Source organism: Festucalex cinctus, chromosome 2 (genome assembly GCF_051991245.1).
Source record: "Festucalex cinctus isolate MCC-2025b chromosome 2, RoL_Fcin_1.0, whole genome shotgun sequence".
In the NCBI taxonomy this organism is placed as follows: Eukaryota; Metazoa; Chordata; class Actinopteri; order Syngnathiformes; family Syngnathidae; genus Festucalex; species Festucalex cinctus.
In genome coordinates, this window is record NC_135412.1 from 17,728,939 (window position 1) to 17,744,867 (window position 15,929).

The following is a 15,929-nucleotide window of genomic DNA, read 5'->3' on the forward strand; positions in this document are numbered from 1 at the left end:
ATATAACAAATATGATACAAATGGTTTGTTTGTTTGTTCAACAGGACCAATAAATACTCTATTTACAAAGAATCTGAATTTTTTTCTCTCATATATTTCTTGGGTCAGGTTTTATAGGGTAAACTTAATTCAATCTTGTGTTACCAATAGAAGCAATTTCTTAGTTGGCCAACAATTTCAATATGTAATCTTAAATTGGTTCAACAATTCTCTTTTTAGGGTGGTGATTGGTCAATTGTTTGTAAAAAAAATAAATAAAATAAAATAAAACAAAACAAAACAAAACAAAAACAAGAGTAGATTTTTCCCCAAAAATTAATTTTACCAAACTGGGACCTTATGAGGTTTCGGCTCGTCCCAAGCGAGATGATCTGTGTGTCTCTACCAGTTGTAACAGTATTCGAATAGCGTTTGTGGATTAAGAATTAATAAGATGAATCCATCCATTTTAATTCGTCTCACGGTTCCTTTTGTTTTTTACCGCCATCTGCTGTCAACTGAAAATATCAAAGCACCCTCATTGCAAACATCACGTTGACCAAATCCAGCAAAAAAAGTGAGCCGCGACGTGCGCAATGCGAGCCCGAGGGCGCTTTTACATCCATTTCAGTCGACAGCAGATCAAAATGGCAGCACCCTGAGATGGACGATAACGGGGGTTCATCTGCTTAATTTGCATAACACAAACATAATCCTGATCAGAATTCCGTGTTTAGACTGGTGGGGACGCAAAGACGCAAATATTTGCCCGGGGTTCCACTTTAAGGTGCAAAATCATTTGGAGCCATCGACCATTGACACACAAATGAGACGAGAAGCGTTTTGAATTCAGTTCAGGCTGCGAGCAAGCGAATGACCAATTTTACATTTTGGATCACTTTGCATACACACAATTTTGGTATTTGGGTGTTGGTATCAGCAAACCTCAAAGATGTATCGTTTGTTTGTGTAGCAAACAAAATGATTTCACGTTGTGGCGCAAACCAACAAAAAACACAAACCACTTTTCATTTGTTTCTTTTCTTTCTCGATAATAAATCACTTACAGTTATTAGGTTATACATTTTTCAACTTTCTCCATGAATATATAGGCTCCTACGTTAAAGCTTAGCATGACAATCAACATGAGACTTGGCAAACTCAAGTTCGGGGGTGGGAGGGGCAAAATAAAAAACAAACAAACGTGAGGATTAAGACAGAATGGTGACAAACAGAGCAAGCCCTTCCCCAATTTCGTGGATCAATAAACAAAAGCAACGACATCACATCATCATTTTGATTGGAAGAACTAAAAACCAAAGAAAAAGTAATGCAGAGGGACAAAGTATGGGGAGAGTACAGTTTCATGGATTTTTTTGTTTGTTAAAAGAGTGATCATGGTCCTGGCTTTCGGAGGATTTTTTTTTCTTTTTTTTTTAACGTTCTTTTCCAGAATCCTCCTGTGAAATGTCTCGAGTCTTGTGTGATGTCACACGATCCCTGATTTCTCCAGCAGTGTCACTGTTAGCAGTTCAATTAGTGAACAGCGGGGGAGGGGACCACTAAGGCTCCAGAAAACAAAATATAAAGTTGTCAGTAGTATGTCAAAAAAATAGAGATTTTGTCGATCTGAATGAAAAATAAATCACTACAGTTTTTATTATTATAATCGCACAGTTCCAAGTTGCCGTCAGGATGTTCCAACCCTGTTAGCACAGTCAGACCTCTACAACTTGGCAATGCTGCCCCCACGTGGACAAATAGTGGTAGGACATGGCCATTCCTGATTGTACGGAGTTATAAAGTGGCAGATTTATTCTGGGGAACACAGTCAAACCCTGATGCAGCTGAGGAGACAGTGGGCGCAGGAGACAACGCAGACAGATGTTCAGAAAAGATTATTATTATTATTTTTTTTTAAACGACCTTGAATTTAAAGTGGGTGGAGGTCATTCATAACATACATGAAATCAACTCAATCCCTGCACAAGAAGTGTCGCGTGTGGGGTAGAAGGAACACGGGGGAAAGGAACGACAAATTCATTGATGTCAGAAAATTCCCAGAATTGCTGAGGACAACACGAAGTGTTTGCATTTCATATTCTTCCGTCTCTTAAATCAATCGTGGCCTAGTGTAACTTGATCAAGCCAAAAATAAACGTCCTCTATTGTTTATTCCTGTTTTGGCGCTCCTGTTTTGGGGATGACAAACCACAAAAACACAAAGTGACGTTAGTTTCAACACAAGTCAAATGTAAATGACAGCAACAGTTGAGAGGAAAAGTTGTCTGACCTGATCCAAGCGAGAGCGGCTCGGAATCTGAGCAGGTTCAAACGTCTAATGGGGGGCAGAAACGGGAACCGAAATGTTAGTTTGATTAGCACAAGTGCTAAAAACAATCGCGTCCAACATGACCAATTAGATTAATCACTTTTCTTACATGTTACAGAGACACCTTGTTTATTTTTGCTGCACTAGAATAAAGTGTAATTGCACATCCACTACAGTAGATGGCAGTGGAACTCATTGTCAGAGAGTTTGCAAGTAGTATTAGCACCTCTGTGGATGTAAACTTATAAACAAATGATACTGGGGAGTTTTTTCTTCTTCTTCTTCTTCTTCATGGGAGGACGTTTATAAAAAAAAAAAAAAAAAAAAAAAAAATGATGGGAGAGAAAGGACCCTGACTTCGATGTGACGTCACTCTACAATGGCGACCACCATGGACAAGGTTATTTTAGTTAACTAAAACGAACAAAAAACTAAAACTAAAATTCAAAAAACAATTTCATTAATAAAATAAAATAAAAACGAAAATGTTTTTTTTTTTTTTAAAAAGGAAAACTAACTGAAGCAACATTTTATGTTGACATAACTAAAACTAACTATAATTACAGCAAAAATGTCCTTTGTTTTAGTCTTTGGTAATTAATTTAATGCATGAGCATTTGGTGATGATTTTAAATGTGATTATAAGTATATTTATTTTAATGTTAACCGGAAAAAGTACGTGTGAAAGTGTCACACAGAAGTGACGTCATCTCGCAGCAGCCAATAGAAAGATGACGTTGCTCCCATGGTGATTTTTTTTTTTAATACACTTAAGTAATACACATTTAAAAAATAAAAATAAAAGTAATACTGAAATCAACTCAAACTAAACTAAAACTAAGCATTTATTAAATAACTAAAACTAATAAAAACCTACCGAACTACACTGAAAATGAAAACTAACTAAAATAAAAAAAAAAATAAAAAAACTCAAAACGGAATAAAAACTAGAATGAAAATTCCAAAACTATACTAACTAAATTTAAAAAAAAAAAACTCAAAACGGAATAAAAACTAGAATGAAAATTCCAAAACTATACTAACCCTGCTATGGAAACACATATTGTGAATGGTAAAACACAATTTACTCAAAACTAGATGGCTTTCTTCATTCATTAAATGTTCGACAACTTCACGTGGCGGCGTGGCTCAGTGATATGGTGGTCGTCTCCCAACCAAGAGGTTGTGGGTTCGATTCCATGCCATTGTGACCACGTCGAAGTATCCTCGAGCAAGATCCGGAACCACCAATTGCTCCTGATGCTGCGTCATTAGCAGGTGAATGGGTAGTCAAAATGTAAAGCGCTTTGAGGGCCTTGTAAGGTGGAAACGCGCTATATAAATAAATGAAGTGCCATTTACGCAACGCAACGTATGTGACAGTATTCCGCTATCTCCCTGCATCAAACTACATGCTGAACCATTGGACTGCACAGAACGCTTACGAAATAAGATAATTAAATAAATGAAGCAAGAAGGCCAGCTTGCTGGAGGTCAAAACGAGTTTTGAAGACCAAAATAAACAATTTATCACTATCTGCCACGATGTTTCAACTTGAAATTGTTGAAAACCTTCCATGTAGCGAGAGAGAGAGAGAAAAGAGAAAAAAAAAGCAATGGGATGATTCCCACAAATGCCAGAAGGCTTTTAAAATCATTTGATCTAATCCTACCTAGACATGCACGTCAGGGGAAAAAAAAGAAGTAAAAATGTCAACAATGTTGCCTTGTGTTGATTTTTCATTTGTGCAATGCAAGTCTTTTAAAACAGTTTCCTTAATTCTAGTTGGTCTTTCCTGTTGCTATATACCTAATTGTTCATCATACAGTAATCCAGATTTTTTTCTTGCATACAGTGTTCCCTCGTTCATCACACGGGTTCATCTTTCGCGGCCTTGCTATTTCGCGCAATTTTTAACAGCGTGCCTTTTTTTTTTTTTTTTTTTTTTAATTATAAAACGTGCTTTTTGGTTTGTTTATTTATTTGTTTTTTTGGTCTTAGTGCGGCCACATCTCTCAAACCCTACGCCCGACCAGAAACACACGGGCATCCGCGGATTTGTCGACGAGACCTTCCTAACACTTTTTGTCCCGTCGCTCCACGACATTGCATTCCGGAGATAGAAAAAAGAAAATATATTGTGCTGCATTTAAAAAAAAAAAAAAGGAAAAAAAAATGACTAAATGAAAAAAACAAAAACAAATGATGAATCAAAAAGCATTCATAATAAACCAAAATGAACAAACGTATAATAAATGAAAAAAATATATACTGTGCTGTATACTGTACTAATATATATGTATTTATATATACATATGTATGTATCTGCTTGTGAATGTCACATGATCAAACCTAGAAAACAGTTGAGCTGTGATTGGTTACCTGAGCCCTTGTGATGTCATTTTCAGTCGACAGCAAGTTGCTAAATGTGTTTTTAAAGGTACTAAGTGTATGTGAAAAATAATGAAAGTATCAAATTAATTACAAACAAAATATTAACTTTTTGATTGCTATAATGTGCAAATAAGTGAAGTACACACATTTATCTGCAAAAAAAATCTGAGCTCGCAAATCATTACGATGAAAACTGAGATGAATTTTGAGCTTTACTCCGGCTTTTAACTGTTTGACTGCCAAAAACATTGAATGACGTATGCTAAAATCCAAATGAATGCCGCCATAAACGTTAATTGACGTCAACTACGTTTTTTTTTGTTTTTTTAATCAATGGGCAGTGCAACGTCTTGTGGAGCGCTGCCTGGTCAATTGAGTTGTGAAATCAAAAACACCCACCAACTATGGCCATCAGATGGCAGCATTGTATCTCTTTTCAATGGGCTCAAGGTGTATGAAATTGCAATGAAACATGCCGAATCTGATGAAATAGAACGTTTGAGCATGATGTGAATGATCAATGCCTTTGTCACATTAAATCTAATTCACAGAGCGTCACTAAACAAAATATTAGCATCAAAGTCACTGTTGGGCGGAAAATGTATCTTTTCACAAAAATCTTGTTTTCTCCTTATCTTTTTCTATATTCGCTTGTCACTCAAATGACATGTTTTCAAACGGTGATTACTAAAAGGCAGGGTCTTCCGTTTTCACTTAGGAAAATGCACTTTATAAATACAGGATGTATATCCAGGAATTCCTTCTCACTCAAGCTTGTGTGAGTGAGTGAGTGAGTGAGTGAGTGAGTGAGTGAGTGAGTGAAAAAAAAAAAACCGACACGCCCCCTACTCTGCGATTAGCTGGGGGGTAAACAACTGTCTGTCCACAGAAACGTCCCGCTGTTGACAAAATAAACAAAATGGCAAAATACAGGCTGGGGGGGTTTAGGAAAAAATCACCACCACACATTAACAGAAGCCCAGAGGTGTCAATTGCGAAGGAATTCATGGCTATACATCCTGTATTTATAAAGTGCATTTTCCTGAGTGAAAACGGAAGACCCTGCCTATTACAAAAGAACGAAATAAGGTAGAAACACTTTTTTTTTTTCTCATGAAAGAATGGAATCCAATCATTCATATATTATATTATTATTATTATTATTATTATATACAATATTCTGTTTGCGTTGAAAGATGAGTGAAAATGCTTAAAATCGGTTGGCATTGTCTTGGGTTGTTTTTTTTTTGATAGCGTTTGGCAAAGAGTTTTAAACACCCCGTCATGATTTCACATGCCAAAAAACGTCGGCTTTGCGAGCGCACCCACCTTGCGCACCTCCTCCTCCTCCTCCTGCTTCCTCTCGTAGTGGGAAAAGTCGTCAAAGATGGAGGTGGTGTGTTTGTAGCTGGCGATGATCTTCAGCACCTGCTTGGCCTTCTCCAGTGGAACCTCCTGCGTGTCGCGCGAGTTGGTCACCGGCTTGTTGTCGTTGTTCTCCAGGCGGATGTGGCGCAGCTGGCTGTTGGGCACGTCCTTCACAAAGAGCCAGCTCACGTCAAACTTGCCCTTCCACTTGTCCTGCGCCCAAACGCCGGCGCTGGTGCCGTAGTCCACGGGCGAGCGCATCTCCGCCACGCCGCAGAAGTGGCCGCTGCCGTTGACGCTGAACAGCAGGTACACGGGACCTTTGGAGTTCATGGTCCTGAAGGCCGAGTCCAAGCGCTTGTTGCCGTGCTCCGTGCTGCACCAGATGGAGTACTTGATGGAGCGGTGGATGTCGTCCTCCGAGTAGCTCTTGATGATGAACACGCGCCCGTTCTTCAGGTTCCACTCAAAGTCCTTGGGGTTGTAACTGTGGGCGGCGCGCAGCTTCTCCAGCACCGGGTGCGACTCGCCGCCGGGTCCCTGGTTGGTGCAAATTTGGGGGCCGCAATTTGCGCTCCCAAGCGGACCCATCGTCCCGCCCCCGTCGTGGCCCGGCCCGTAGACTTGGTTGCGGTTGCGCGGGGCCACCCAACGAGTTTGGGGCTGTGTGTGGTTCTGGTATTGCTGATGCGGTGGCGGGTGGGGCGGTAGGTGCTGTAAGGCCACGGGCTGCATGGGAGGCTGCGCCAGAGATGGCAAGGGGACTTGGTGGGGGACCACTTTGCTCGCGGGTCCCGTCTCCCAGGTGCCGATGTTCAGGTTGTGTTTGATGGGCGGTGGGGGCGGAGCCCCGCCGAGGTTGCCCGGCCCCGGTTTCAGCTTGGCTTTGAGCTGCGGCGGCTTGGCGGGTTTGCTGGCGATGGCTGCCCACGAGGCGGGTTTGTGCGGGGCGCCGTTCCCCGCCGCCGCTGAACCCACGGCCTTGACGCTGACGTCCCCCCCAATCTTCAAGCCCACCATGCCTTGCTCCAGGCTGTTGACGCCGGGGGCTTTGTTGAGGGCGTCGCCGTGGAAGCCCGTCTGGCCGTCAGGCACCAGCGTGCCCCCGAGCGAGCTGGGCGGGTAGCTGTAGCTGCCGCCGTAGGCGGAGCTTGGAGTCTGCTGGCCCTGGGACCCGCTGGTGCCCCAGGCGGAGAAGGCGGGGTTTTCGGGGAAGAAATTAAACCTGTGAGGGTAAACGCTGCTCCCCAGGCCGCCTGGCTGGCCGAACACCGTGTCGGGCATGAAATGGTGGTCGCCGTTGCTCAAGGGTCCGTAGGGGGTCAGGTAAGGAAGCGGAGGGTCCCCGCCGGTGGACCAGGGGGCCTCACTGAGCGGGTACGGAAAGCCGATGGAGGGTGCGTAGTAGCTGGACAGGTAGGGATCGGTGATGGACTGGTAGCTGTTGTTCTTGACGCGCCCCGTGATCACAGAAGCAACATTAGAGCATAAAATCACTTTTGATCGGTTTGAATCTTATGAAAACGGATTTACCTGAGTTGATTGACCGGTGAGGTATGGCTCAAAGTCATTGTCATGGACTGTCTCCTTCGGATGCAGTGAACCGTTTTGCACTGACAAAAAAAAAAAAAAAAAAAAAAAACATTTTTAAGGCCACAAACCTTGGACACACAAAAAATTAATCGGTCGATAAAGCGCATCTCGCCAGTCTGTTGTTGCTGTGCTGTCGGCCTCTCACGTCGTCATAGCAACAAATGAAGGGAGTTTAGCAACTTCTGCCCTGGAGAGACGAACCTTCCAGCTAGCGTAGTGATTAGTGCTGTCACTATCGAATGGATTTAGAATTGATTAATCCACCGTTTCCCAGCCCCGGTTCTCGAGTACCCCTATCCAACCTGCTTTCCATGTCTCCAACTGCCAACACAGCTGAGGATCGTGAACAAGCCTTCATGCAGAGCTTGCTTATTAGCTAATCATTTGAAAAACCTGTGTTGGCAGTGGGAGGCATGAAAAACAGGCTGGATGGGGTACTTGAGGACCGCGGTCAGTGTTGCCAGGTGGGAAATATAGGATTATCGTACCATAGATTCAAAATTAACGTATTTTGATGGAAATTATCGTACACCCGTCATAACCAAAATACACTGATACGCGACAGTGAAGTATAGTCGTTCTTGTGTTTAAAAGCGCTCGCGGATTACAGGCACTCAGAGCTTCATTGCGGGTTATTTGGACCATTTAATTTTTTTATTTTGTATTTTTTATTTTTTTAAAAAGGGCTCCAAACGATTACTAGATTATTAAAATAGTAACTTGTCGATTAATTTGATAATCGATTAATTTTGACACCTCTAGTAGCGATAGCTAAAATACGCTTGCATGAAACAACGAAGGCGGATTTACCACAGCAAAATGCACAAAAAAATCTTTCGTAAGTAGGGGTGGGCAAAAAAAAATAATGAATTACTTCGCTTAATCGTCATTTTGAAAGTTTACTAAATCATGAAATTGAATTTTGCCTTCTGGATTATTAAAAGCTGTCACTCATATATTCACTACTTATTTATTTATTTATGTATTCACTCACCTACTTATTAATTTACTGATGTAAAATTTATTTACTTAAAAAAAAAAAACATAAAACAAAACTTGTATACGCACTTCAAAAATGTTTGCTTTGCTCTTGTTTCGTTACCTTATTCTTTACTGCACAACCGATTTATGTTTTATGTACAGCACTTTGTATACAGCAATGCCTGTTATTAAAGTGCTTTATAAATAAAGTTGAGTTGAGTTGAAATGTTATTGTGAGTTGTAATTTTCCACAAGTGTGAGATTGCTGGTTGGGCGGTTTACAAGACATGTTAACAAAAGCTACCAACTACTTCATTGTGACACTGTGAATGTTAAGTTTATGTTAAAACTGATTTAGAATCAGCTAGGGGTGTTAAAAAAAAAATCGATTCGACGATATATCGCGATACTACATCGCACGATTCTCGAATCGATTCAAAAATCGGCAGAATCTATTTTTTTATTTATTTATTTTTTTATTTTTTTATTTTTTTTAGGATTCACACCTTGAGCATGGAAGAATGTTATATGAACGGAACATTAAGCCTTAATATTTTATTTTAATGCTGTTCAAACATGAAACAGATTACAACCTCTATAAGACTGAAATTTCAGATAAATAAATAATACATTTTCATATAAATATTACACTCTACAAGCTTACTGATTAGTATTTTCTAAATTTGAATGAAAAAAAATCGCAACAATCGACTTATAAATTCGTATCGGGATTAATCGGTATCGAATCGAATCGTGACCTGTGAATCGTGATACGAATCGAATCGTCAGGTACTAGGCAATTCACACCCCTAGAATCAGCATACATTATTGGCTGAACATTTATGTTTATTTATTTTTTAATTATTTTTGAAGAAATTAGACCTTTAATGTTGGTTGAGTTTATGACATTAAAATCATAATCTTACTGATTGACTGGAAAAAAAACTGAGATTTTATTTCTGGGCCACATTGTCCAGTTCTATCTTAAGTAGGAATATTTTGGCTCTATTTTCCAAATGTTCTGTAGTAGCACAGGCTTCGACGTCCACAAACGAGTCAACCAAATGAAAGTTATGATGATAAACTTGGCCACCACACAGGCATGTCACTAATAAAGCTTATTCCCAAACAGTTTTTTTCTTGTTGCCATCAAATTTTGAACATGTTCAAAATTTCTTTGGGAAAGTTCGTTTGTTGTGATTATTTGTTTATCCAGAAATTTCATCCCACTTATCATAGAAAACATATAATGAAATGTTAATCCTTGTTACTTTTTTTTTTTTTTTTAAAGAATTTATTAGGTTTGATTTTATGCCCCATCTTTTTACCCCAAATGTCAATTTGTTGTAAATTATACGTGGAATTTTCCTATTCGCAGACCGACCCAGTCCGGTATTTATTTTAACAGGAAATACAACTTTTAAAACAAATAAATAACTAAAAATGTGTTGGGTTCTAAAATGAAGACAATACAGTCGTAGCTCACCTTTCGAAGCTTGTCCCTTTGATCGCTGGATTCACATGTGGAAAAAAAAAGCAAAGAGGTGGGGGGGAATTGGGACAAAGTTGAAAAGAGATTGTACTCTTTAATTAAACTGTATCATAACTTTGTGTCCTGATAAACAAAGAGGCTCTGATTACCCATTAAGTCAATTCATGAGAAAACTGAGACAAGATCATCATTAGTTTAGTATGTACGTAGTATTTTTTGCAACATTTTTCACTGGTGGTGTGTCATGTGTACTTGTAATATGTGCCTTGGCTTAACAAAAATTGTGAAACACTGAACTATCCATATTACATTATGGTTACACAGTAATCAGCAGCATCAGCATCCGTGTCGATACCGTTTGTCTCTGCTACTCACATTTGTAAAAAAACATTTGATAGCAAACTGCACCACAATGCATTTAAGAGGCCGAAGCACACAGAAGGGATTTACTTTCATTTATTCCCATTATATGAATTTATTACTGTAGGTGTTATTCCACAAAAACAAACACCCTTGAAGCCAGAATAACGATGAGCCTTGAACGCAAACGACAGGACCCCGTCTTGATTTTTACTATTTAAGAAAACACCAAATAATAATCAAAGCACGTCTAAAAAAGGTCAGATCATCTGGTCAAAAAAACGGTCGCTTCTATCATGAACTGGCTTCGTCTGTCCCGTCCAACTAGTTGCCGTTCTATCTATGCACATTCGTGAGTCACGTGACGCTAAAATAAATAAATAAATAAATAAATAAATAGTTCGAATAAAGACATAAACAATTTGTCTCTTTGTACTTTTAAACAAAATATTCTAATATATGCATGAAATAATATTCACTATTAATTTTAATTAAATTATCCAATATGCAATGTGTAAATATGACTCTGGCGACAATATACAATATGGAGAAAACACTACAAATTAACCAATACAAAATTGGCTCCTACAATTACTTTACTTGTAACAAATTTATTTCCTGGTTTTTGTTTTCAGTGAACATTGTTCCTTCGCTATAACATGGTTCACTTTTTTGTGTGTGCAATTTTGCATTTTTTTTTTTGGTTACGGGTATTGTGCCTATTAATTTATTTATTTTTTAATAAAGCTAACTACCGGTACTACTACTGATTTCACTTATTGTGGGTCTTTTTTTAGAATTGTAACCCCAGTGTTAAATGATGTAATATTGTAGTATTTGTAAGTATATTTAAGGTAGAATTTTCAAAGTTAAAAAAAATAGCAATGATGAATAATCACATTTATTCATCTGGATTTCAATATCAATCAAAATAATGCTAATTATTTTTCAGCAATAGTTTCTCCCTAGTTAAAATACACGTTTGCAATGGAGAAGGAGATGCTTTCAATCTCATTGTGCATGCGTATCGTGACAATAAAAGCCTATTCTATTTCCCTTTTATCATTTGTTTCTTGTATTGGAATATTCTGACTATGTATAATTGTAATTTTTATTGTAAAACTTGGACTTTGGAAAATATGTCGTTTTTTTCATGTAATTCTACAATAACTGCTGTCTTGCTTTTTTTTTTTTTAAATGTAATATGACTTTGTTGTATTGAAAATTACTAGATTGCTTTTGTTTCTGTACAAATGACTTCATTCCTGTCAAATTCTTGCGTTTTTGGTAGAAACATTTTGACTTGATTTTGTCAAATTATGTTTTTTTTTGTATTGTATCGTATTTCCACCTTAGTCAAGTCATCTTTATTTATATAGCACTTTCTTGTAATGTTTTTCCATACTATCACGACTTCATTGTTGATCCGATTTTTAGTTGTCTTTTTTTTCTCATCGCAATTTTTTTTAATTTTTTTTTTTTATATACAGTAGCTATATTCCATCTTTAGTCTGTTTTTTTTTCTGGTGTTATTTCAATTTTACTCCAGTGTTATGTTTTTCACATAGTATCACAAGTCTGTCAGATAACTGTAATTTGATTTCGCCATCGTACGACTGTGACTTCATGTACAAAGCGATGTTTTCCTTGTAAAATTTAGACTTTATTGTCGCAAAATGACGTCTTTTTTTTCCTTGTTCAAAAAAAATCTACCTTCAGGAATACTGAAGTTGCTGTGTCGTTTTTGATCAGTAATGTAGGCCTACTCAGCTTCTGTATTTCAATGTTGGTCGTACTCCGAGAGCCAAATCTGTCAAAAGTTTTGAGTGCAACATCATGACAGAAACGCTGCGATTTAGCAGTGTTTTACTGGTTAGCTTTAGCATTTGGGGAAGTCGCTGGCGTTTGCGTTGGTGGTGTGTCGGGACATTTTTTTTTCCCTTAGCACGGAACCGCGTAGGTATGATTCGCCTGAACGTGCCGAGCGGCACGATATCTATTGGAATCAAGTTGCGTGAACGCTTCCAAGTTGCTGGCGATGTCGAGCGCTTCCGAGGAGAAGGCAGCCCCCCAAGACCACCACCACAGCCCCCGGAGATCGCTCGCTAAAGTTAGCAGGCGGCTAGCTCGCCAGCTTCTCCACAGGCGAGGCGATTTGGCGTGTCCTACCTGAGGGTCAATGCTTGTGGCAGACATAATTCATGAAGCAAGTCCCAGGATTCTCTCAGAGCCCGGCCCGCTGGCTGGATTTCAAGCTCCGTGACGTGGGGAAGCGAGTTGGCAGCTGCCAGGCTGGAGTTGCCACTTGTGCTGCCTGTTAGCAGTGTGGCTAGCGAGCAGTGCTAGTAGCTCAGCTGTGCTGCTCCCTTTCCGCTGTGCGTCTTCCCTCAACTCGCACGCTTCCTCCCCGCAAAAAAAAAAGAAAAAAGTCCTCCGGGGCGTTTTCAAGTTTGGCAATTGAGTCACAGCGGTGATATCCTGGCGCGGCGATGTCTTCCCTCGTCGCTTTTTTACTTTGACGGTTTTATTCCAGGGAGGGAGAGAGCGAGCGAGCGAGAGCCCCCTTGTGTTACGTTAAAGTCCAGTACAGTACTACAAGACTTCCCCAATGGCTGTTCCACTCACTCGGGCTGCCGACACGGTTGCACTTCCCCTCGTCCGCGCTGGGAGCGAAAGTTTCCACATTAAAGTTGACACTTACAGTAATCCCCCCCTCTCAATCGCGGAAGGGTTATTGCCATTCCACACCCTCCCCGACATTTAAAATACACCCTTGGCATGATTAATCAACAACAACAACACTTTCATAAGCAGCCCATTTTTGCAGAAAAAAAGATATTTTTATTTATTTTATTTTTGTAATTAACTGTAAAGCCCGTTTACGCCAGTGGGGGTTATGTTGTTTTTTTTTGGTTTGTTTATTTTTAAACCATAAGAGGTCCTTTTCCGCCAATGAGGATAAATAAATAAATAAACACGTGTAGCGAGCAGTGACGGGAGTCGGAGGCAGAGTGTTGAAGTCCGGAGCCAAAGACCGGCGGTTTATTGATATCAGCTTCTCATCGTTTAACAGCAACAACAACTCACTCTGCGCGAGGCCCACAGACCTACCAACACTTTGTTCCTTTATCCTTTCATCCTTTCATCCTTTCAACCTTTCATCCTTTCATCCCAACAAACTCCCCCTTCGTCCCAACGTTCCGTGGGTGAATTATGTTCTAATCACTACACAAGCCCCCCCAGAATTCACCCACAATCAAACTCCGGATGACAGGGCGGCAAAACTGCCCGACCCCTGCGGGGACAGGACCCAGGGAGCGAGGGCGGGAGGGACACAGCAGAAACACCAGAACAGTCCCGCGCACCAACTGGCGGGGATGCAGGAACAACTGGAAGGGACCCCACACGGTCCACAAGGCGCAGCCCAGGGGGGCGGCCGCGGCGGGGGCGCGGGGCACGTCCAAGGGTCCAGCCAGGTCAACATGAGCCGGTTTAACTTGCAACCCGGTGTCGGAGCCCCGAAGCGACTGGGTGTCACGGTCGGAAGCCTGGTCGGCCGCCATCCGGGAAAAGTCGAGGCCCAGCTGTATCGTGTTGACGGCTGCCCTGGACAGACAATCCGCGACCACGTCGTCCTTGCCAGCGATATGTCGGATGTCCGTGGTGTATCCAGATATGAACGGCAACTGTCGCTGTTGCCGCGCGGACCACGGCTCGGACAACTTCGACATGGAGAAGGCGAGCGGCATGTGATCGACGAAGACCGTGAACTCACGGCCCTCCAGGATGAAGCGGAAGAGGCGGAAGAACCTGTGGTAAAAAGTCACCATCCCGAGGAACTCCCGAAGACCCTGGGCCGTCCGGGGTCGAGGAAAAGCGGCAACAGCTTCCACTTTTGCCGGGAGCGGGGTGGCGCCGTCCTCGTTGATGAGGTGGCCGAGGTATTGGATGGAGGGCACACCAAAGACACATTCTGTCTTAGTGCCGTAGGTCCGGATCGGTGCATCGTTGGCCGCTGACAGGTGCGGGCCGTGAGCGCCCCCGGCAGCATCTTCAGCCGAGGCAGGCAACACGCTTCTGCGGGCGCCGGAGCCACAGAGGAACTCGAGTCTGGAGAGGGTGTCCATGATAAACAGCAGCCGGCACTCTGCGCCCCCACTCACAGCTGCAACCCTAGTGGAGGCGTCGCCGTTTCCCGACGCAACAAAGGAGCAAGGGGCGCGGCACCTCTTCGCCTTGGTACCAAAACGTGCGTGAAAATAGCATAAGCCAGGGGCCGATCGGCCATCCACGGCAGCGCGTACCTTATGAGGTGCCGTTGCGGCCGCCGGGACCGGGAAGGCGCGTGCAGAGGCCAAGACCTCGTGGTTGTGACGCTGGGTGGCCAGGAAAAAGCGGTCAGCTTCCTCCGCCAGAGCACGTGGCTCGGAGATGGTAGTGTTCGCTAGCGCCGTAGCTCTGGCCGCCGTGGAGCTCCCGAGCGCGGTAGTAGCGCGTGGAATCGTCCGTAATTCCACGGATGGCAAACTGAGCTTCAGCTTGTACAAACCACGTCGCCGCGGCCGACTCCCAAAACTCCGGTAACTTGAGACCAGCGGAGTTCGCCATGTCGCTCAATTCGATCAAATTCTCAGCCTCGGAAACGTCAACGAGGCGGATGTCGGGGTCACCAATGTAGCGAGCAGTGACGGGAGTCGGAGGCAGAGTGTTGAAGTCCGGAGCCAAAGACCGGCGGTTTATTGATATCAGCTTCTCATCGTTTAACAGCAACAACAACTCACTCTGCGCGAGGCTCACAGACCTACCAACACTTTGTTCCTTTATCCTTTCATCCTTTCATCCTTTCATCCCAACAAACTCCCCCTTCGTCCCAATGTTCCGTGGGTGAATTATGTTCTAATCACTACACACGTACATTAATTAATTAATTAATTAATTAATTAATTAATTAAAACCCAAATAATCAGAGAAAGCGAAATGGATAATGCTAACGGATGTCAAAAGGGTAGGAAAAATGGTGTGGGGATTGCTCATGTAGGGAAATATAGTCCTGTATTATGTAAAATTGTTGTTATAATAATAATAATACAATAATTTATTCTCAAATTTTCAGTTGTTAATAATTACAATAACATAATTATAATGAATGAACAGGAATAATGTTCATATAATTATTTTATTACATCACAATTCACAATAGCTACAATATTTACGATAAATCAAATAGCGAATTATTTAAGATTGGTTAATAAAATTAATTGAATAAATCCATTTTAATTAACCAATTTGATAAGGTAAATAGCTAAATTAAAGGCCGAGTCTGCCGGTTTCACTCTGGAAAAGGCACTTTTTAAATACAGGATTTAAACAAACAAACAAACAAACTACTTCTCAATTTACAGATCAGGGCTTGTCTTCATTTCTGGTGG

General features: G+C 41.4%; 1 protein-coding gene across 1 annotated transcript; it reads right to left on the minus strand.

The window, feature by feature from the left end:
- Window positions 1-1,004: 1,004 nt before the first annotated feature.
- LOC144013988 (YTH domain-containing family protein 1-like) lies at window positions 1,005-13,150 on the minus strand. Its single transcript, XM_077513442.1, has 6 exons — window positions 12,670-13,150; window positions 10,135-10,159; window positions 7,608-7,687; window positions 6,036-7,523; window positions 2,273-2,317; window positions 1,005-2,171 (listed from the first exon to the last, which is right to left on the minus strand). The coding sequence occupies exons 1-6, from the start codon at window positions 12,694-12,696 to the stop codon at window positions 2,145-2,147; spliced, it is 1,692 nt and encodes a 563-aa protein (XP_077369568.1). The 5' UTR covers window positions 12,697-13,150; the 3' UTR covers window positions 1,005-2,144.
- Window positions 13,151-15,929: the final 2,779 nt, after the last annotated feature.

What these genes read in the sequence shown, in the direction of transcription:
- LOC144013988 (XM_077513442.1), bottom strand. Translation starts at nt 12,696, where the DNA reads ATGTCTGCCACAAGCATTGACCCTCAG. An exon ending in CCACAAGCATTGACCCTCAG is followed by an intron (nt 10,160 to 12,669) that starts GTAGGACACGCC and finishes ATGTGAATCCAG; the next exon opens with CGATCAAAGGGACAAGCTTC. An exon ending in GCCGCTCTCGCTTGGATCAG is followed by an intron (nt 2,172 to 2,272) that starts GTCAGACAACTT and finishes TCCCCAAAACAG; the next exon opens with GAGCGCCAAAACAGGAATAA.